The 13,495-nt window shown below is 49.7% G+C and overlaps 2 protein-coding genes across 3 annotated transcripts; both read left to right on the top strand.

Moving 5' to 3' along the window:
- Window positions 1-355: 355 nt before the first annotated feature.
- LOC105474279 (prefoldin subunit 5) lies at window positions 356-4,914 on the top strand. 2 transcript variants are annotated; one of them, XM_011728828.2, is made up of 6 exons: window positions 356-510; window positions 711-813; window positions 1,116-1,147; window positions 2,678-2,752; window positions 2,873-2,978; window positions 4,733-4,914. In XM_011728828.2, exons 1-6 carry the CDS (start codon window positions 439-441, stop codon window positions 4,807-4,809), a joined length of 465 nt encoding a protein of 154 aa, XP_011727130.1. In that variant the 5' UTR covers window positions 356-438; the 3' UTR covers window positions 4,810-4,914. The 2 variants fall into 2 exon arrangements, with proteins under 2 accessions (XP_011727130.1, XP_070927766.1); XM_071071665.1 differs by lacking the exons at window positions 711-813; window positions 1,116-1,147 and having other exon boundaries at window positions 384-510.
- Window positions 4,915-5,151: 237 nt separating this feature from the next.
- On the top strand, window positions 5,152-13,307 carry MYG1 (MYG1 exonuclease). Its single transcript, XM_011728829.3, has 7 exons — window positions 5,152-5,416; window positions 5,613-5,725; window positions 9,411-9,570; window positions 11,980-12,132; window positions 12,269-12,391; window positions 12,804-12,985; window positions 13,096-13,307. The coding sequence occupies exons 1-7, from the start codon at window positions 5,201-5,203 to the stop codon at window positions 13,277-13,279; spliced, it is 1,131 nt and encodes a 376-aa protein (XP_011727131.2). The 5' UTR covers window positions 5,152-5,200; the 3' UTR covers window positions 13,280-13,307.
- Window positions 13,308-13,495: the final 188 nt, after the last annotated feature.

Below are 13,495 nucleotides of genomic sequence, written 5' to 3'. Positions count from 1 at the left end.
GGAGGAACATTTGAAATCGGACCTGGCGGGGTACCAGCAGGCAGCACAAGCAGGTGGGGTAGAGAGGGGCAGGACGAGGCCCCAGGAGCCGTCACCATAGCAACCCAGCCTGCTATCTAGTAGCTTATACCACCCACGTGGAGTAGCATACACTACTTTGTAATATCGTGGTTGTATCGTGAGAACTTTAAGATTTTGCAGTTCCCTATGGGCAGGAGTCCTGTTTGCTGCTACTTTACTGTACTAGGCTTAGAATATTTTATGAAAATAACTGACAGATCAGCCTCTGAGAAATTCAAGCCCCTCCTTCCCTTCCGGGACGGAGGATCATAGAGCTGTATGGCGCAGCGAGGCCTCCTGGCGCCATCGAGACGCGCAGAGGACGGCTAGAGCGTTGCTCGCCGAGGGACTTCCTCTTCGTTAGTCCTCCTTCCCAACATGGCGCAGTCTATTAACATCACGGAGCTGAATCTGCCGCAGCTAGAAATGCTCAAGAACCAGCTGGACCAGGTAGTGACGGGCGCCATAGGCACCTCTTTCCCGCTCTACATCCCCCCTGCCCACGCGTACTTCCTTGCGCCCGGTCCCAATTTGGGAGCCTACCTTGCCCAGGCGAAACCTCTATCCGGTCCCAGGACCCGCCCCCTCCCCGGCCGCTCTCCCTTTTCCCCATAGCCCTCTCATTGACCCGCTATACCCGTCCTCTGTAGGAAGTGGAGTTCTTGTCCACGTCCATTGCCCAGCTCAAAGTGGTACAGACCAAGTATGTGGAAGCCAAGGACTGTCTGAACGTGCTGAACAAGAGCAACGAGGGTATGGGGTAGGGGGGTGAGGGCAACCTAAAGTGGCAAGCCTGCTTCTCTCGTCCCACCTCCTAATCCAGTTTTTCTTACCTGAAACGAGAAAATCCATTACATATCGTATACCGCTTCATGAACCCTTTGCATGTTGCCTACCTAGAATTGAAATGTACAGGACGTTCCTCTGCTTCTATTGCCCCTGTTTCCGTTCTTTTCACACTGTCTGTGGGTGCTGTGCCCTCTTGGAACTCTCTTTAACGTCTTACATTGGAGCCACTAACCTTCCCCAGGTGTTTGTCTTCATTGCTTTCACAGGGAAAGAATTACTTGTCCCACTGACGAGTTCTGTATCCTTTCCACAGGAACGGCTACCTGCTGCCTTCTCCCTTTCTCCCTCACTCCTCCAAAAAGCGGGGAGGGGGATTGTTTTGATTACTTCAGTACTTCAGATTATCCTCTCCCCACAATGATTTTGATAACACCCTTTTTTTTTTTTAAAGACGGAATCTTGCTCTGTCGCCCAGACTGGAGTGCAGTGGTGCGATCTCGGCTCACTGTAACCTCCGCCTCCTGGGTTCAAGAGATTCTTCTGCCTCAGTCTCCTGAGTAGCTGGGACCGCAGGCACGCGCCACCACGACTGGCTAATTTTTGTATTATTAGTAGAGATGGAGTTTCACCATATTGGCCAGGCTAGTCTCGAACTCCTGACCTCGTGATCTGCCTGCCTTGGCCTCCCAAAGTGCTAGGATTACAGGCGTGAGCCACTGCCCCCGGCCAAGAGTACTCTTATTACACACTTTGTAGCTCTTTTATCTAACTTCACACCAACATCCAGCTAATGCCTTGTGAACACCAAGGAGTATGTATAGTTGAGATGTAATATTTCCCTTTGCTATTTGAGAACATTAATATGGAGATAAAGCTGGTGGTTTACACTTTGCTAATATCTTAGAAGATACAGGTAATAGACAAAAATAGGAGGACATAGGAACAGGGAGGTTGGCTCTGTTAATTGTGGCTCATTTCTAAACTGTCACTAAGAAACCTGGATTGTGTCCACTTGTTCAGTGTTTTACTTGAATGAACAAGTTATGGCAGTAGGGCACCTTTAATCTGTAGTCTGAGAACTGACAGGCTAAAAGGAGCACAGGAATAGTAGTGTAGTAGGGAATGGTTAAAAAAAAAAATTAGCCAGGCACGGTTGCTCACGCCTGTAATCCCCAGCACTTTGGGAGCCAAGGCTGGCAGATCACCTGAGGTCAGGAGTTCAAGATCAGTCTGGCCAACATGGTGAATCCCCGTCTCTACTAAATATACAAAAATTAGCCGGGCGTGGTGGCACACACTTGTGATCCCAACCACTCCGGAGGCTGAGACAGAAGAATCACTTTAACCCGGGAGGCGGAGGTTGCAGTGAGCCAATAGCGCGCCACTGCACTCCAGCCTGGGCGACAGAGCGAGACTCTGTCTCAACAAACAAAAAAAAAAATGAACTTCGGTAGGAATTATCTACTTCATGATTGAGGGTGTTAAGGGAAATGAGGCTGGCTTTCCACTTGTAGTACTCTACAACAGTAGGAAAACATTATATCTAGTCTTTCTGATGGGGCTAATGAGAAGAATTGCAAGAACTGCTTAGAGGGTGAGAGATGGGATGAGGCAGAACAAAAGGGTGTTCCAGCATACATCATTTTCTCCTTAAAGATCCAACTTCTCTGTCTTCTTTCCATTTGGAGTTATTGTTCTAAGGCCTCCAGATTATTCAGTCCTTATGCCTTGAAGCTTTTTGGAAAAGGGTCTTTGGAGGCCAAGCAGGCTGGCTGGTGGAATCATGGCTCATGCTGGGCTAGTTTTTGCCTTAATACTTGCTTCTCAGATGTATGTCCCTGGGAAGCTGCATGATGTGGAACATGTGCTCATCGATGTGGGAACTGGGTACTATGTAGAGAAGGTGAGTGAGAGCATGTGGATGCCCCTCTGAACAGGGAAGGGAAATTTAGGGGAAGTTCTAGAGTGCAACATGGCCAGAGGGAGTCTCCTTTTAGCCCCTCATTCACCTCTGATCTTGTAGACAGCTGAGGATGCCAAGGACTTTTTCAAGAGGAAGATAGATTTTCTAACCAAACAGATGGAGAAAATCCAACCAGCTCTTCAGGAAAAGCACGCCATGAAACAGGGTAAGTTTTTCCTGGGGCACCTCTTGACCCTGTCTATCTCCATGATAAAGAATGTGGATTGCAGAGTGAACCACGGGGGTGTCCCCTTTGCTGGAGTAAAACTACGTCTTAGTTTCTCTTTGGAATCTTTAGAATCTGTGTATTGCATAATCACTATCTGTAGATTCCTGGGTTGAGTGTTTGAGAAATTTAGAGGAAGGAAATCATTTTTGTGCTTTGGTGGAGCTCCTATTTAATGAGGATGGAATGGGGGAATGAGATGAACACACAGGAAGGAATCATGATCCAAATGAACTAAATACCAGCAATTATAACCCTGACCGCACATGAGAATCACTCAGGAAGTTTAAAAAGAAAGCCTGGGTCCATGCCAGATTGACTAAATCAACTTGGAAGTCAAGGGAAGGGAAGTTGTACCAAGGTATGTTTTTTTGTTTTAAAAAAGCTCCCCTCTGTTACAATCAGGATTCAGAACCAGTGTTCCGAAGGTAAAAATCTTTCCACATTATAGTTTTCTGATTATGTCAGACTCATTTAATACCAAGTGTGTTCGTTTTTATATCTCTGATTAGCAGGGTTTTTTTTTCCCCGAGACAGTCTCATTCTCACCACACCCAGCTGTGGTTAACATATTGATTGATGCATTGTAGACCCTAAATTTGTGTTAGCGACCCCACAGTGGATCACTGAGTTAAAGTTTTATTAACAGTGCCAGACACGGTGGCTGACGCCTGTAATCCCAGCGCTTTGGGAAGCTGAGGCAGGTGGATCACCTGAGGTCAGGAGTTCAAGACCAGCCTGGCCACCATGGTGAAACCCCGTCTCTACTAAAAATACGAAGTTAACCTGGGCATGGTGGTGCATGCCTGTAATCTCAGCTATTCGGGAGGATGAGGCAGGAGAATCGCTTGAACCCCGGAGGCGGAGGTTGCAGTGAGCCAAGGTCGTGCCACTGCACTCCAGCCTGGATGACAAGAGCAAGATTCCATCTCAAAAAAACAAAAAAGTTGGCTAGGCACGGTGGCTCAAGCCTGTAATCCCAGCACTTTGGGAGGCTGAGATGGGCGGGTCAGGAGATCGAGACCATCATGGCCAACATGGTGAAACCCCGTCTCTACTAAGAAAATACAAAAAAACGGCCGGGCGCGGTGGCTCAAGCCTGTAATCCCAGCACTTTGGGAGGCCGAGACGGGCGGATCACGAGGTCAGGAGATCGAGACCATGCTGGTTAACACGGTGAAACCCCGTCTCTACTAAAAAATACAAAAAAAAAATTAGCCGGGTGAGGTGGCGGGCGCCTGTAGTCCCAGCTACTCGGGAGGCTGAGGCAGGAGAATGGTGTGAACCCGGGAGGCGGAGCTTGCATTGAGCTGAGATCCGGCCACTGCACTCCAGCCTGGGTGACAGCGCGAGACTCCGTCTCAAAAAAAAAAAAAAAAAAAAGAAAATACAAAAAAACTAGCCGGTCAAGGTGGCGGGCGCCTGTAGTCCCAGCTACTCAGGAGGCTGAGGCATGAGAATGGCGTGAACCCGGGAGGCGGAGCTTGCAGTGAGCTGAGGTCCGGCCACTGCACTCCAGCCTGGGCGACAGAGCGAGACTCTGTCTCAAAAAAAAAAAGAAAACAAAACAAAAAAAAGTTTTATTAACAAACTGTAGTTAGTTGTCCACCTGTCCTTAAACTTGCCTGTAACTTCTCCTTAACTCTAGGTTCTCCTTTTTGCTCCTAACCTTTGACGCTTCTTTTTTTCCACAGCTGTCATGGAAATGATGAGTCAGAAGATTCAGCAGCTGACAGCCCTGGGAGCAGCTCAGGCTACTGCTAAGGCCTGAGAGTTTTTGCACAAATGGGGCAGAGGGACACGGCTTTGGGCATGGCTTCCTGGTGCTGGGAAGGGTCTTGTGTTTAATGCCAATAAATGTGCCAGCTGGGCAGAATGTTGGTCTTTTCTTGGATTAAGCAAGGGACTGGTGATGAGATGGGGGGGTGGTCGAGAGTGTGGGCCCCGCCCCAGAGCCTGATGCACAGGGTTGATGCGGTGCTCCTCTTGAAGGCTCCACCGCAGGGCCCTTTGACCAGCTGGAAGAAATCCTAGGCTGGGAGTGAGCAGCTGCTCACTCTGCGGAGCTGGTTGCCAAGGCAACGGTTGGCAAGCGGAAGTGGAGCTCCGCTGGCGCTTTCCCTTCCGGGTCGGCCCTCCCGCCTCCCTACCGGGAGAGTCTTATGGGATACCGCTCCCTGCGCGGCCTTTTAACGCTGCTGCTGCCGCCGCCACCCGTGTATACCCGGCACCGCATGCTCGGCCCAGAGTCCGTCCCGCCCCCAAAACGACCCCGCAGCAAACTCATGGCATCGCCCCGAATCGGGACGCACAATGGCACCTTCCACTGCGACGAGGCACTGGCATGCGCACTGCTTCGCCTCCTGCCGGAGTACCGGGTACAGTCCGCGAAAAGTGACCCTGACACTGCGTGCATGCATGCCTCCAGGGTGGATGGCATTCCGCTGACAGGGTCCCTCCGATAGCGCGGGGCATCCCAAGCACCCTTCCTACCCGCCCTGTCTCCCTGAAGTCCAGCTTTAATCTCCTACCCGGCGACCTCTGGCAGCCCCTTCACCCCTGTGTACCTCGCAGGATGCAGAGATTGTGCGGACCCGGGATCCCGAAAAACTCGCTTCCTGTGACATCGTGGTGGACGTGGGGGGTGAGTACGACCCTCGGAGACACCGATATGACCATCACCAGAGGTAGGTTCTCAGATACCATTTATTTAACTTCCTTGACCTCAGCTTTCCTCTGTGCTCCAATTCAGCCATCCACTGCAGTGGTCCGCGTCAGCGAAAATAACTGCCTCATTGTTGAAATCAAACTCCCACTAGGACTACACCATCCTTCTGCCCTGCCTGTTCTTCACCCATCTCCTTGGCCTGGGACCTCCCTTGGTTCTCAGGGAGTCCCTCAGGCCCCTTATCTCATCTCCTTCCTTAGCCAAGGCTTTTTTCCCACCAGCGACTTCATCACCCTGAAGGGATGGCCTGCCCCGCCCCACCTGTGGGCGTTTCTTGTCAGATGGAACCAGAGACTTGAGAAAAGAAATGAGACACAGAGACAAAGTATAGAGAAAGAAAAAGTGGGCCCAGGAGACCAGCGCTCAGCATACAGGGGACCCGCGCCGGCACCGGTCTCTGAGTTCCCTCAGTATTTATTGATCATTATCTTTACTATCTTTTAGAAAAAGGAGAAGTGGCAGGACAATAGGGTCATAGTAGGGAGAAGGTCAGCAGAAAGACATATGAATAAAGATCTCTATGACATGTATAAGTTTAAGGAAAAGTACTGTGCCTTGATGTGCATATGCAAACATCTCCATAAACATTTTCAGTGCATAAAGAGCAGCATTGCGGCTAGCACGTCCCACCTCCAGCCCTAGTCCCACCGCCAGCCCTAAAAGAGTTTTCTCCTATCTCAGTAAATAGACTATCACATGGGGAGAAACCTTGGACAATACCTAGCTTTCCTAGGCAGAGGTCCCTGTGGCTTTCCGCAGTGTTTGTGTCCGTGGGTACTTGAGATTAGAGAATGGTGATGACTTTTGACAAGCATACTGCCTTCAGGCACTGGTTTAACAAAGTACATGCTGCACAGCCCCAAATCCATTAAACCTTGAGTCACCACAGCACAAGTCTCTGTAAGGACAGGGTTGGGGGTAGGGTTACAGATTAACAGCATCTCAAGGCAGAAGAATTTTTCTTAGTACAGAACAAAATGGAGTCTCTTATGTCTACTTCTTTTTTTTTTTTTTTTTTTTTTTGAGACAGAGTCTCGCTCTGTCGCCCAGGCTGGAGTGCAGTGGCCGGATCTCAGCTCACTGCAAGCTCTGCCTCCCGGGTTTACGCCATTCTCCTGCCTCAGCCTCCTCAGTAGCTGGGACTACAGGCGCCCGCCACCTCGCGCGGCTAGTTTTTTTTTTTTTTTTGTAATTTTTAGTAGAGACGGGGTTTCACCGTGTTAGCCAGGATGGTCTCGATCTCCTGACCTCGTGGTCCGCCCGTCTCGGCCTCCCAAAGTGCTGGGATTACAGGCGTGAGCCACCGCACCCGGAGTATGTCTACTTCTTTCTACATAGACACAGTAACAGTCTGATCTCTTTTCCCCACATCACCCCAACTAAATAAACCCATCTGTGATTAATCCATTCTGGTGCCCTTGCTGCTGCACCTAACTGCTGGGCCCACATGATTGTGGCAGTTCATGACAGTTCAGATGTGTGAGGTGTTCTACTTCATCTACACCCTTCCAAAGGGAAGTCCTTCTTGCTCAAGGGTAGCCCATTCCAATCCTTTTCTTCCCCCTGAAGCCTCTACAGCATCAAACTGATCGTCCCTGCCTCTTCGCAAAAGAAGTTGAGCATTTCCGCAGTCTCCCACCTCAAACATCCTCAGCTCCCTCCTACCAGTTAAGGGAAATTTCTTCCCTTCTGTTGGAGGTTAATCCTCTGTCCTGTTTCCAGTCTATTACTTTCCTCTGGGATTCCTTTTTCTTTTTTTCTTTTTTTCTTTTTTTTTTTTTTTGACACGGAGTCCCCCTCTGTCATTGAAGCTGGAGTGCAGTGGAACGATCTCGGCTCACTGTAACCTCTGTCTTCCAGGTTCAAGCAATTCAACTGTCTCAGCCTCCTGAGTAGCTGGGACTACAGGCGCCCACCACCACACCCGGCTAATTTTTGTATTTTTAGTAGAGACGGGGTTTCACCATATTGGCCAGACTGGTCTCGCATTCCTGGCCTTGTGATCCACCCCCTCTCAGCCTTCCAAAGTGCTGGGATTACAGGTGTGAGCCACCGTCAGCCTATCCTCTGGGATGTCCTGTCACAGTTCCACTAGTGTCTCTGCCTCTCCTTATCTACAGCCTAAAACCCTTCTCAAGTATCTTCTATCTTGAAAAGAAACAAAGGTATAAAAACAAAACCCTTCTTCAATTATACCACACCACAAAAAGTAATTATCTTGGAGAGAGGGACTATGATGTTTTAAGTCTCTCTCCTTTTTTCTTTTTTTAGCATACATATTTTGTGTTTTTTTTGTTTTTTTGAGACAGAGTCTCGCTCTGTCGCCCAGACTGGAGTGCAGTGGCACGATCTCAGCTCACTGCAAGCTCCGCCTCCCGGGTTCACGCCATTCTCCTGCCTCAGCCTCCGGAGTAGCTGGAACTACAGGCGTGTGCCACATGTCCGGCTAATTTTTGTGTTCTTAGTAGAGACAGAGTTTCACCATGTTGGCCAGCCTGGTCTCAAACTGCTGACCTCAAGCAATCACCTGTCTTGGCTTCCCAAAGTGTTGGGATTACAGGTGTGAGCCACTGAGTCCAGCCTGTATTTACTCAAGATTTAATAATAAAAGTCAGTTAACAAATGGAGCTCCCTAGGTAATTCTGAGATGGACTGGTATTTAGAAATCACGGCTGTAGTTTCTACTTCCCTAACATCTGTTATATCTTTTCTCTATTTTCTGCCCCACTGCTGTTCAAATTCTTGCCTTCTTTATTCACCTGACCATTGCTGGTAATCTTGCATCTGTTCTCCATGCTGGCTGGTGCAATGCTCTAACATGAACCTGCCTGCTTAAAATCCCTCAGTGACTTCAATTACCCACAGATAAAGTCCAGTGGTCTGGCCCTGCCTGCCCTTCCAGCTTTTTCTTTTGCCATTCACGTCTCACACCTGAGCTGCCTTTCCTGAAGTTCTATCAAGAGACTTGTCTCTCAGCCATCATTCATGTTGTTCCCTCTACTTGGAATGCTTTTCCTCTTTTACGCCTTGTCTATCTGGTGGACACCTACTAATTCATCTTTCAGAACTGACCTGAAGGCTCTCCTCTGAACCCTTTCCTCATCCCTTCCTTCCTTTCCCTCGTCTTGTCTAGTGAGAGTACTCGGGGGGTTGTGTTTGTCGGCCTCCGGCAGATGAATCTAAAGGCGAGGACAGTGTCTTGGTTTGTTTTTTTTTTTTTGAGACGGAGTCTTGCTTTGTCGCCCAGGCTGGAGTGCAGTGGCCGGATCTCAGCTCACTGCAAGCTCCGCCTCCCGGGTTTACGCCATTCTCCTGCCTCAGCCTCCCAAGTAGCTGGGACTACAGGCGCCCACCACCTCGCCCGGCTAGTTTTTTTGTATTTTTTTAGTAGAGATGGGGTTTCACCGTGTTAGCCAGGATGGTCTCGATCTCCTGACCTCGTGGTCCGCCCGTCTCGGCCTCCCAAAGTGCTGGGATTACAGGCTTGAGCCACCACGCCCGGCCAGTGTCTTGGTTTTTTATCCTTAATGTCTAATAAAACATAAAATGTGGCAGATAGGAAGCATTGAATTAACCATTGAATGAATGCATGGAGAGTCTAGCCAAGGTGCCTCACCTCAGCCCCACCTCCCTATGCTCCTCAGGTCTTTTACAGAGACCATGAGCTCCCTGTCCCCTGGGAAGCCGTGGCAGACCAAGCTGAGCAGTGCGGGACTCATCTATCTGCACTTCGGGCACAAGCTGCTGGCCCAGTTGCTGGGCACTAGTGAAGAGGACAGCATGGTGGGCACCCTCTATGACAAGGTGGGGACCTGAGGACAGAGATGCCCCCCACATGCATTTCCGGCAGACCACCTGGGAGCAGTGCTCACACAGCACTCAGCACTGGGCCTCGGGGCAGGGTTCCTGGCCTATAGCAGGCCCAACACTCATCCTCTCCCTCAGTCAGGCTCATCTCACAAGGGCATGGTGATACCTCCCCTGCCTACATCCTGGGGTGGTTGTGAGAAGTGGGTGCTGTAATATATGGAAAAGGGCTTTGAAAACCATAAAGCAGCATGACCCCGTCTTTTTCTTGACAAACACAAACAGCAATTGCTCAGCACCTTTGGGTAAACAGAGGGGAGACTGCTTATATGTAGAAGCAGATGGCTCAGAGGTTCTGGCTGCCCTGAAGGTTGAGGGAAGCGTATATTAGGCACTCCTGTAATTCACTAGTGGCACATATATTGGGAAGCTCAGCTGGGAAGAGTTGTATTATGAAACTGTCTTTGGATTCCACCAGTGTCCCCTGCAAGCAGCTTCCTGCTGTTGGGGAGGAATATGGCTAGTGGCCCTGGCATGCAAGTCAGGTCTCACATTACTGAGGACAGACACTTACTTGTTTATAAGTCAAAGCTTAGGTTCAGTCAGCTGTATTTCTTGCAGGTAGGCTGTTGAGTTCAGTTCTCAGTTTTAGCTTGCCCATCTTCTGCCCTCTGTAACTACAGAATTTTTGGAATATCAAGATTTTAGACTGCCTGGGTCAGTTTTCCCTTCCACTGCTGAAGGGTTTCTAAACAACTGACAATTTTTTTTTTTTTTTTTTTTTTTTTTTTGAGACAGGGTCTTGCTCTGTCATCCAGTCTGGAGTACAGTGGCACAATCTCAGCTCACTGCAACCTCTGTCTCCTGGGTTCAAGCAATTCTGCCTCAGCCTCCTGAGTAGCTGGGATTATAGGCGCCTGCCACCACGCCTGGCTAATTTTTGTATTTTTAGTAGAGGCGGGGTTTCACCATGTTAGCCAGGCTGGTCTCGAACTCCTGACCTCAAGTAACCCACCCGCTTTCGCCTCCTAAAGTGCTGGGATTACAGGTGTGAGCCACTGCGCCCGGCCCTAACAAGTGACTAAATTTAACCTGTGTTTATTTATTTATTTATTTTATTTATATATTTTTTTGAGACGGAGTCTCGCTCTGTCGCCCAGGCTGGAGTGCAGTGGCCAGATGTCGGCTCACTGCAAACTCCGCTTCCTGGGGTTACGCCATTCTCCTGCCTCAGTCTCCTGAGTAGCTGGGACTACAGGCACCCGCCACCTCGCCCGGCTAGTTTTTTGTATTTTTTAATAGAGACGGGGTTTCACCATGTTAGCCAGGGATGGTCTTGATCTCCTGACCTCGTGATCTGCCTGCCTCGGCCTCCCAAAGTGCTGGGATTACAGGCATGAGCCACTGCGCCCGGCCTATGTATTTATTTTTGAGAGACTGTTGCCCAGGTTGGAGTCCAATGGTGCCATCATGGCTTGCTGCTGCTTTGAACTCCTAGGCTCAAGCAATCTTCCCACCTTAGCCCCCCAAGTAGCTGAGACTCTAGGTGCATGCCACCATGCCTGGCTAATGATATGTCTTAATTTTTTGTAGAGAGGGTCTTGCTACGTTGCCCAGGCTGGACTCAAACTCCTGGGCTCAAGTGATCCTCCCACCTAAGCCTAAACCCATGTTTTAACTGAGCATCAGGTTGGGGTCCAAACCAAGAAGTGCTGGGCATAGAAGTTACTTTCTCAGTGCTCTGAGAGTAGCACTTTTCTACATACCACAGGTGTAGTGTTATGGAGGCCTATTTTGTAGGGCAATTTTGCATAAAGTTTCTGCCCCGAGACTCTTGAGGCATTATCCTACCATTTATTCAGACCCAGGAGACAACTGCTGATGTCATGTGGCACATTATGGGCTTCCCTGGAACCCTAACCCAGCAACCAGCTTTTGGTGTCTAATCTCAGACTCATTTTCTCCCTCTTGACTTGTGTTCTCAACCAGAGCCCCTCCTGCACCTCATTAACCATGTCACTGAATACCTACTCACCCCACCTGGAGACTTACCAGCCTTCAACCACAGGGACCCACTCCCACAGAGACCCTCTAGCACCTGGAAGACCCTCTTCCTTGTTCAAAAGTTAGCAGTCCCCTCCCCACACGTGTTGGCTTTGGTTTGGGCTTTGTGCAGCAGAATGAGCATGGATTAGAAACCAGGTGATCTGAATTCCAGTCACAGCACAGTGAGACTCCTGAGCTTCAGCAAGCTGCTGAACTTGCCAGTTCTCCCTTTTCTCATCCAGTTATGTTGAGAGATCCTCACAGGGCTGAAAGAGTGTGTATGAACATACTTTGAATCATGTTAAGACTTCACATAAATAGTAGGTAGCCTCAAGAAAGTTTCCCCTGCTGCTGCCTTAGATGTATGAGAACTTTGTGGAGGAGGTGGATGCCGTGGACAATGGGATCTCCCAGTGGGCAGAGGGGGAGCCTCGATATGCACTGACCACTACCCTGAGTGCACGAGTTGCTCGACTTAATCCTACCTGGAACCAGCCTGACCAAGACACTGAGGTAAGGTGGCGTGGGAGGAAACCCTGAGACCTGTAAGAACCTTGGGCGGGGGGAAATGGGAGCATTTATTCCTCCTAAGCCCTAGCAAATTCCAGGTTTGCGCCAGCACCCTGGTTCTGATTCTCATCATTCCCAGGCAGGGTTCAAGCGTGCAATGGATCTGGTTCAAGAGGAGTTTCTGCAGAGATTAGATTTCTACCAACACAGCTGGCTGCCAGCCCGGGCCTTGGTGGAAAAGGCCCTTGCCCAGCGATTCCAGGTATAGGCCTTGGAGGAGGCATTGTGGCTTGGGGATTACTGACTGCCAATCAACAGGTGCTCCTGCTTCTACCCTAAACCCTAAACATTTTCTTTTTTTTTTTTTTTTGAGATGGGATCTCTGTCTGTCACCCAGGCTGGAGTGCAGTGGCAGACAACCTCAACCTCCTGGGCTCGAGCAATCCTCCCACCTCAGCCTCCTGAGTAGCTGGGACTACAGGCACATGCCACCTCACCCAGCTGATTTTTGTGTTTTTTGTAGAGACAGGGTCTCACTTTGTTGCCTAGGCTTGTCTCAAATTCCTGAGCTCAATTGATCCTCCCACCTCAGCCTGCCAAAGTGTTGTGACTACAGGCATGATCATGATGCCCAGCCTACCTTAAACCTTTTAGCTATCCTCTCCCTCTTTCAGGTGGACCCAAGTGGGGAGATTGTGGAACTGGCGAAAGGTGGATGTCCCTGGAAGGAGCATCTCTACCACCTGGAATCTGGGCTGTCCCCTCCAGTGGCCATCATCTTTGTTATCTACACTGACCAGGCTGGACAGTGGCGAGTACAGTCTGTGCCCAAGGAGCCCCACTCATTCCAAAGCCGGTGAGGCCCTAGGGAACCACCCTACTGACCTTCAGGCCTGTCTCAGCCTTGTTAAGAGAAGGCTGCCAATTCTGACCTCTGCTCTGCTCCCTCTTTCTGCCCGCTTGTAGGCTGCCCCTACCAGAGCCATGGCGGGGTCTTCGGGACGAGGCCCTGGACCAGGTCAGTGGGATCCCTGGCTGCATCTTCGTCCATGCAAGTGGCTTCATTGGCGGTCACCGCACCCGAGAGGGTGCCTTGAACATGGCCCGTGCCACATTGGCCCAGCGCTCATACCTCCCACAAATGTCCTAGTGTAATAAAACCTTCCACCTCATACTGACCCAGTCCTTGACTCATTCTTGCCCTACACCATTCTGGAAACTTGTGAAAAGTGAAACAACTATTTATATGTAAGACCCTGTGTTAGATATAGTTTCTTCACAGTAACTTCTCAGTCTTGCTTTCCAAAGCATTTGAATCCATACAGTTTCTAGGGTTAATGTGACCAAATTCACAAGTGGCTAAAAA

This window comes from Macaca nemestrina, chromosome 10, assembly GCF_043159975.1.
Source record: "Macaca nemestrina isolate mMacNem1 chromosome 10, mMacNem.hap1, whole genome shotgun sequence".
Classification (NCBI taxonomy): domain Eukaryota; kingdom Metazoa; phylum Chordata; class Mammalia; order Primates; family Cercopithecidae; genus Macaca; species Macaca nemestrina.
The sequence above is the reverse complement of the archived record's forward strand: the minus strand, read 5'-3'. Positions and strand labels throughout refer to the sequence as shown.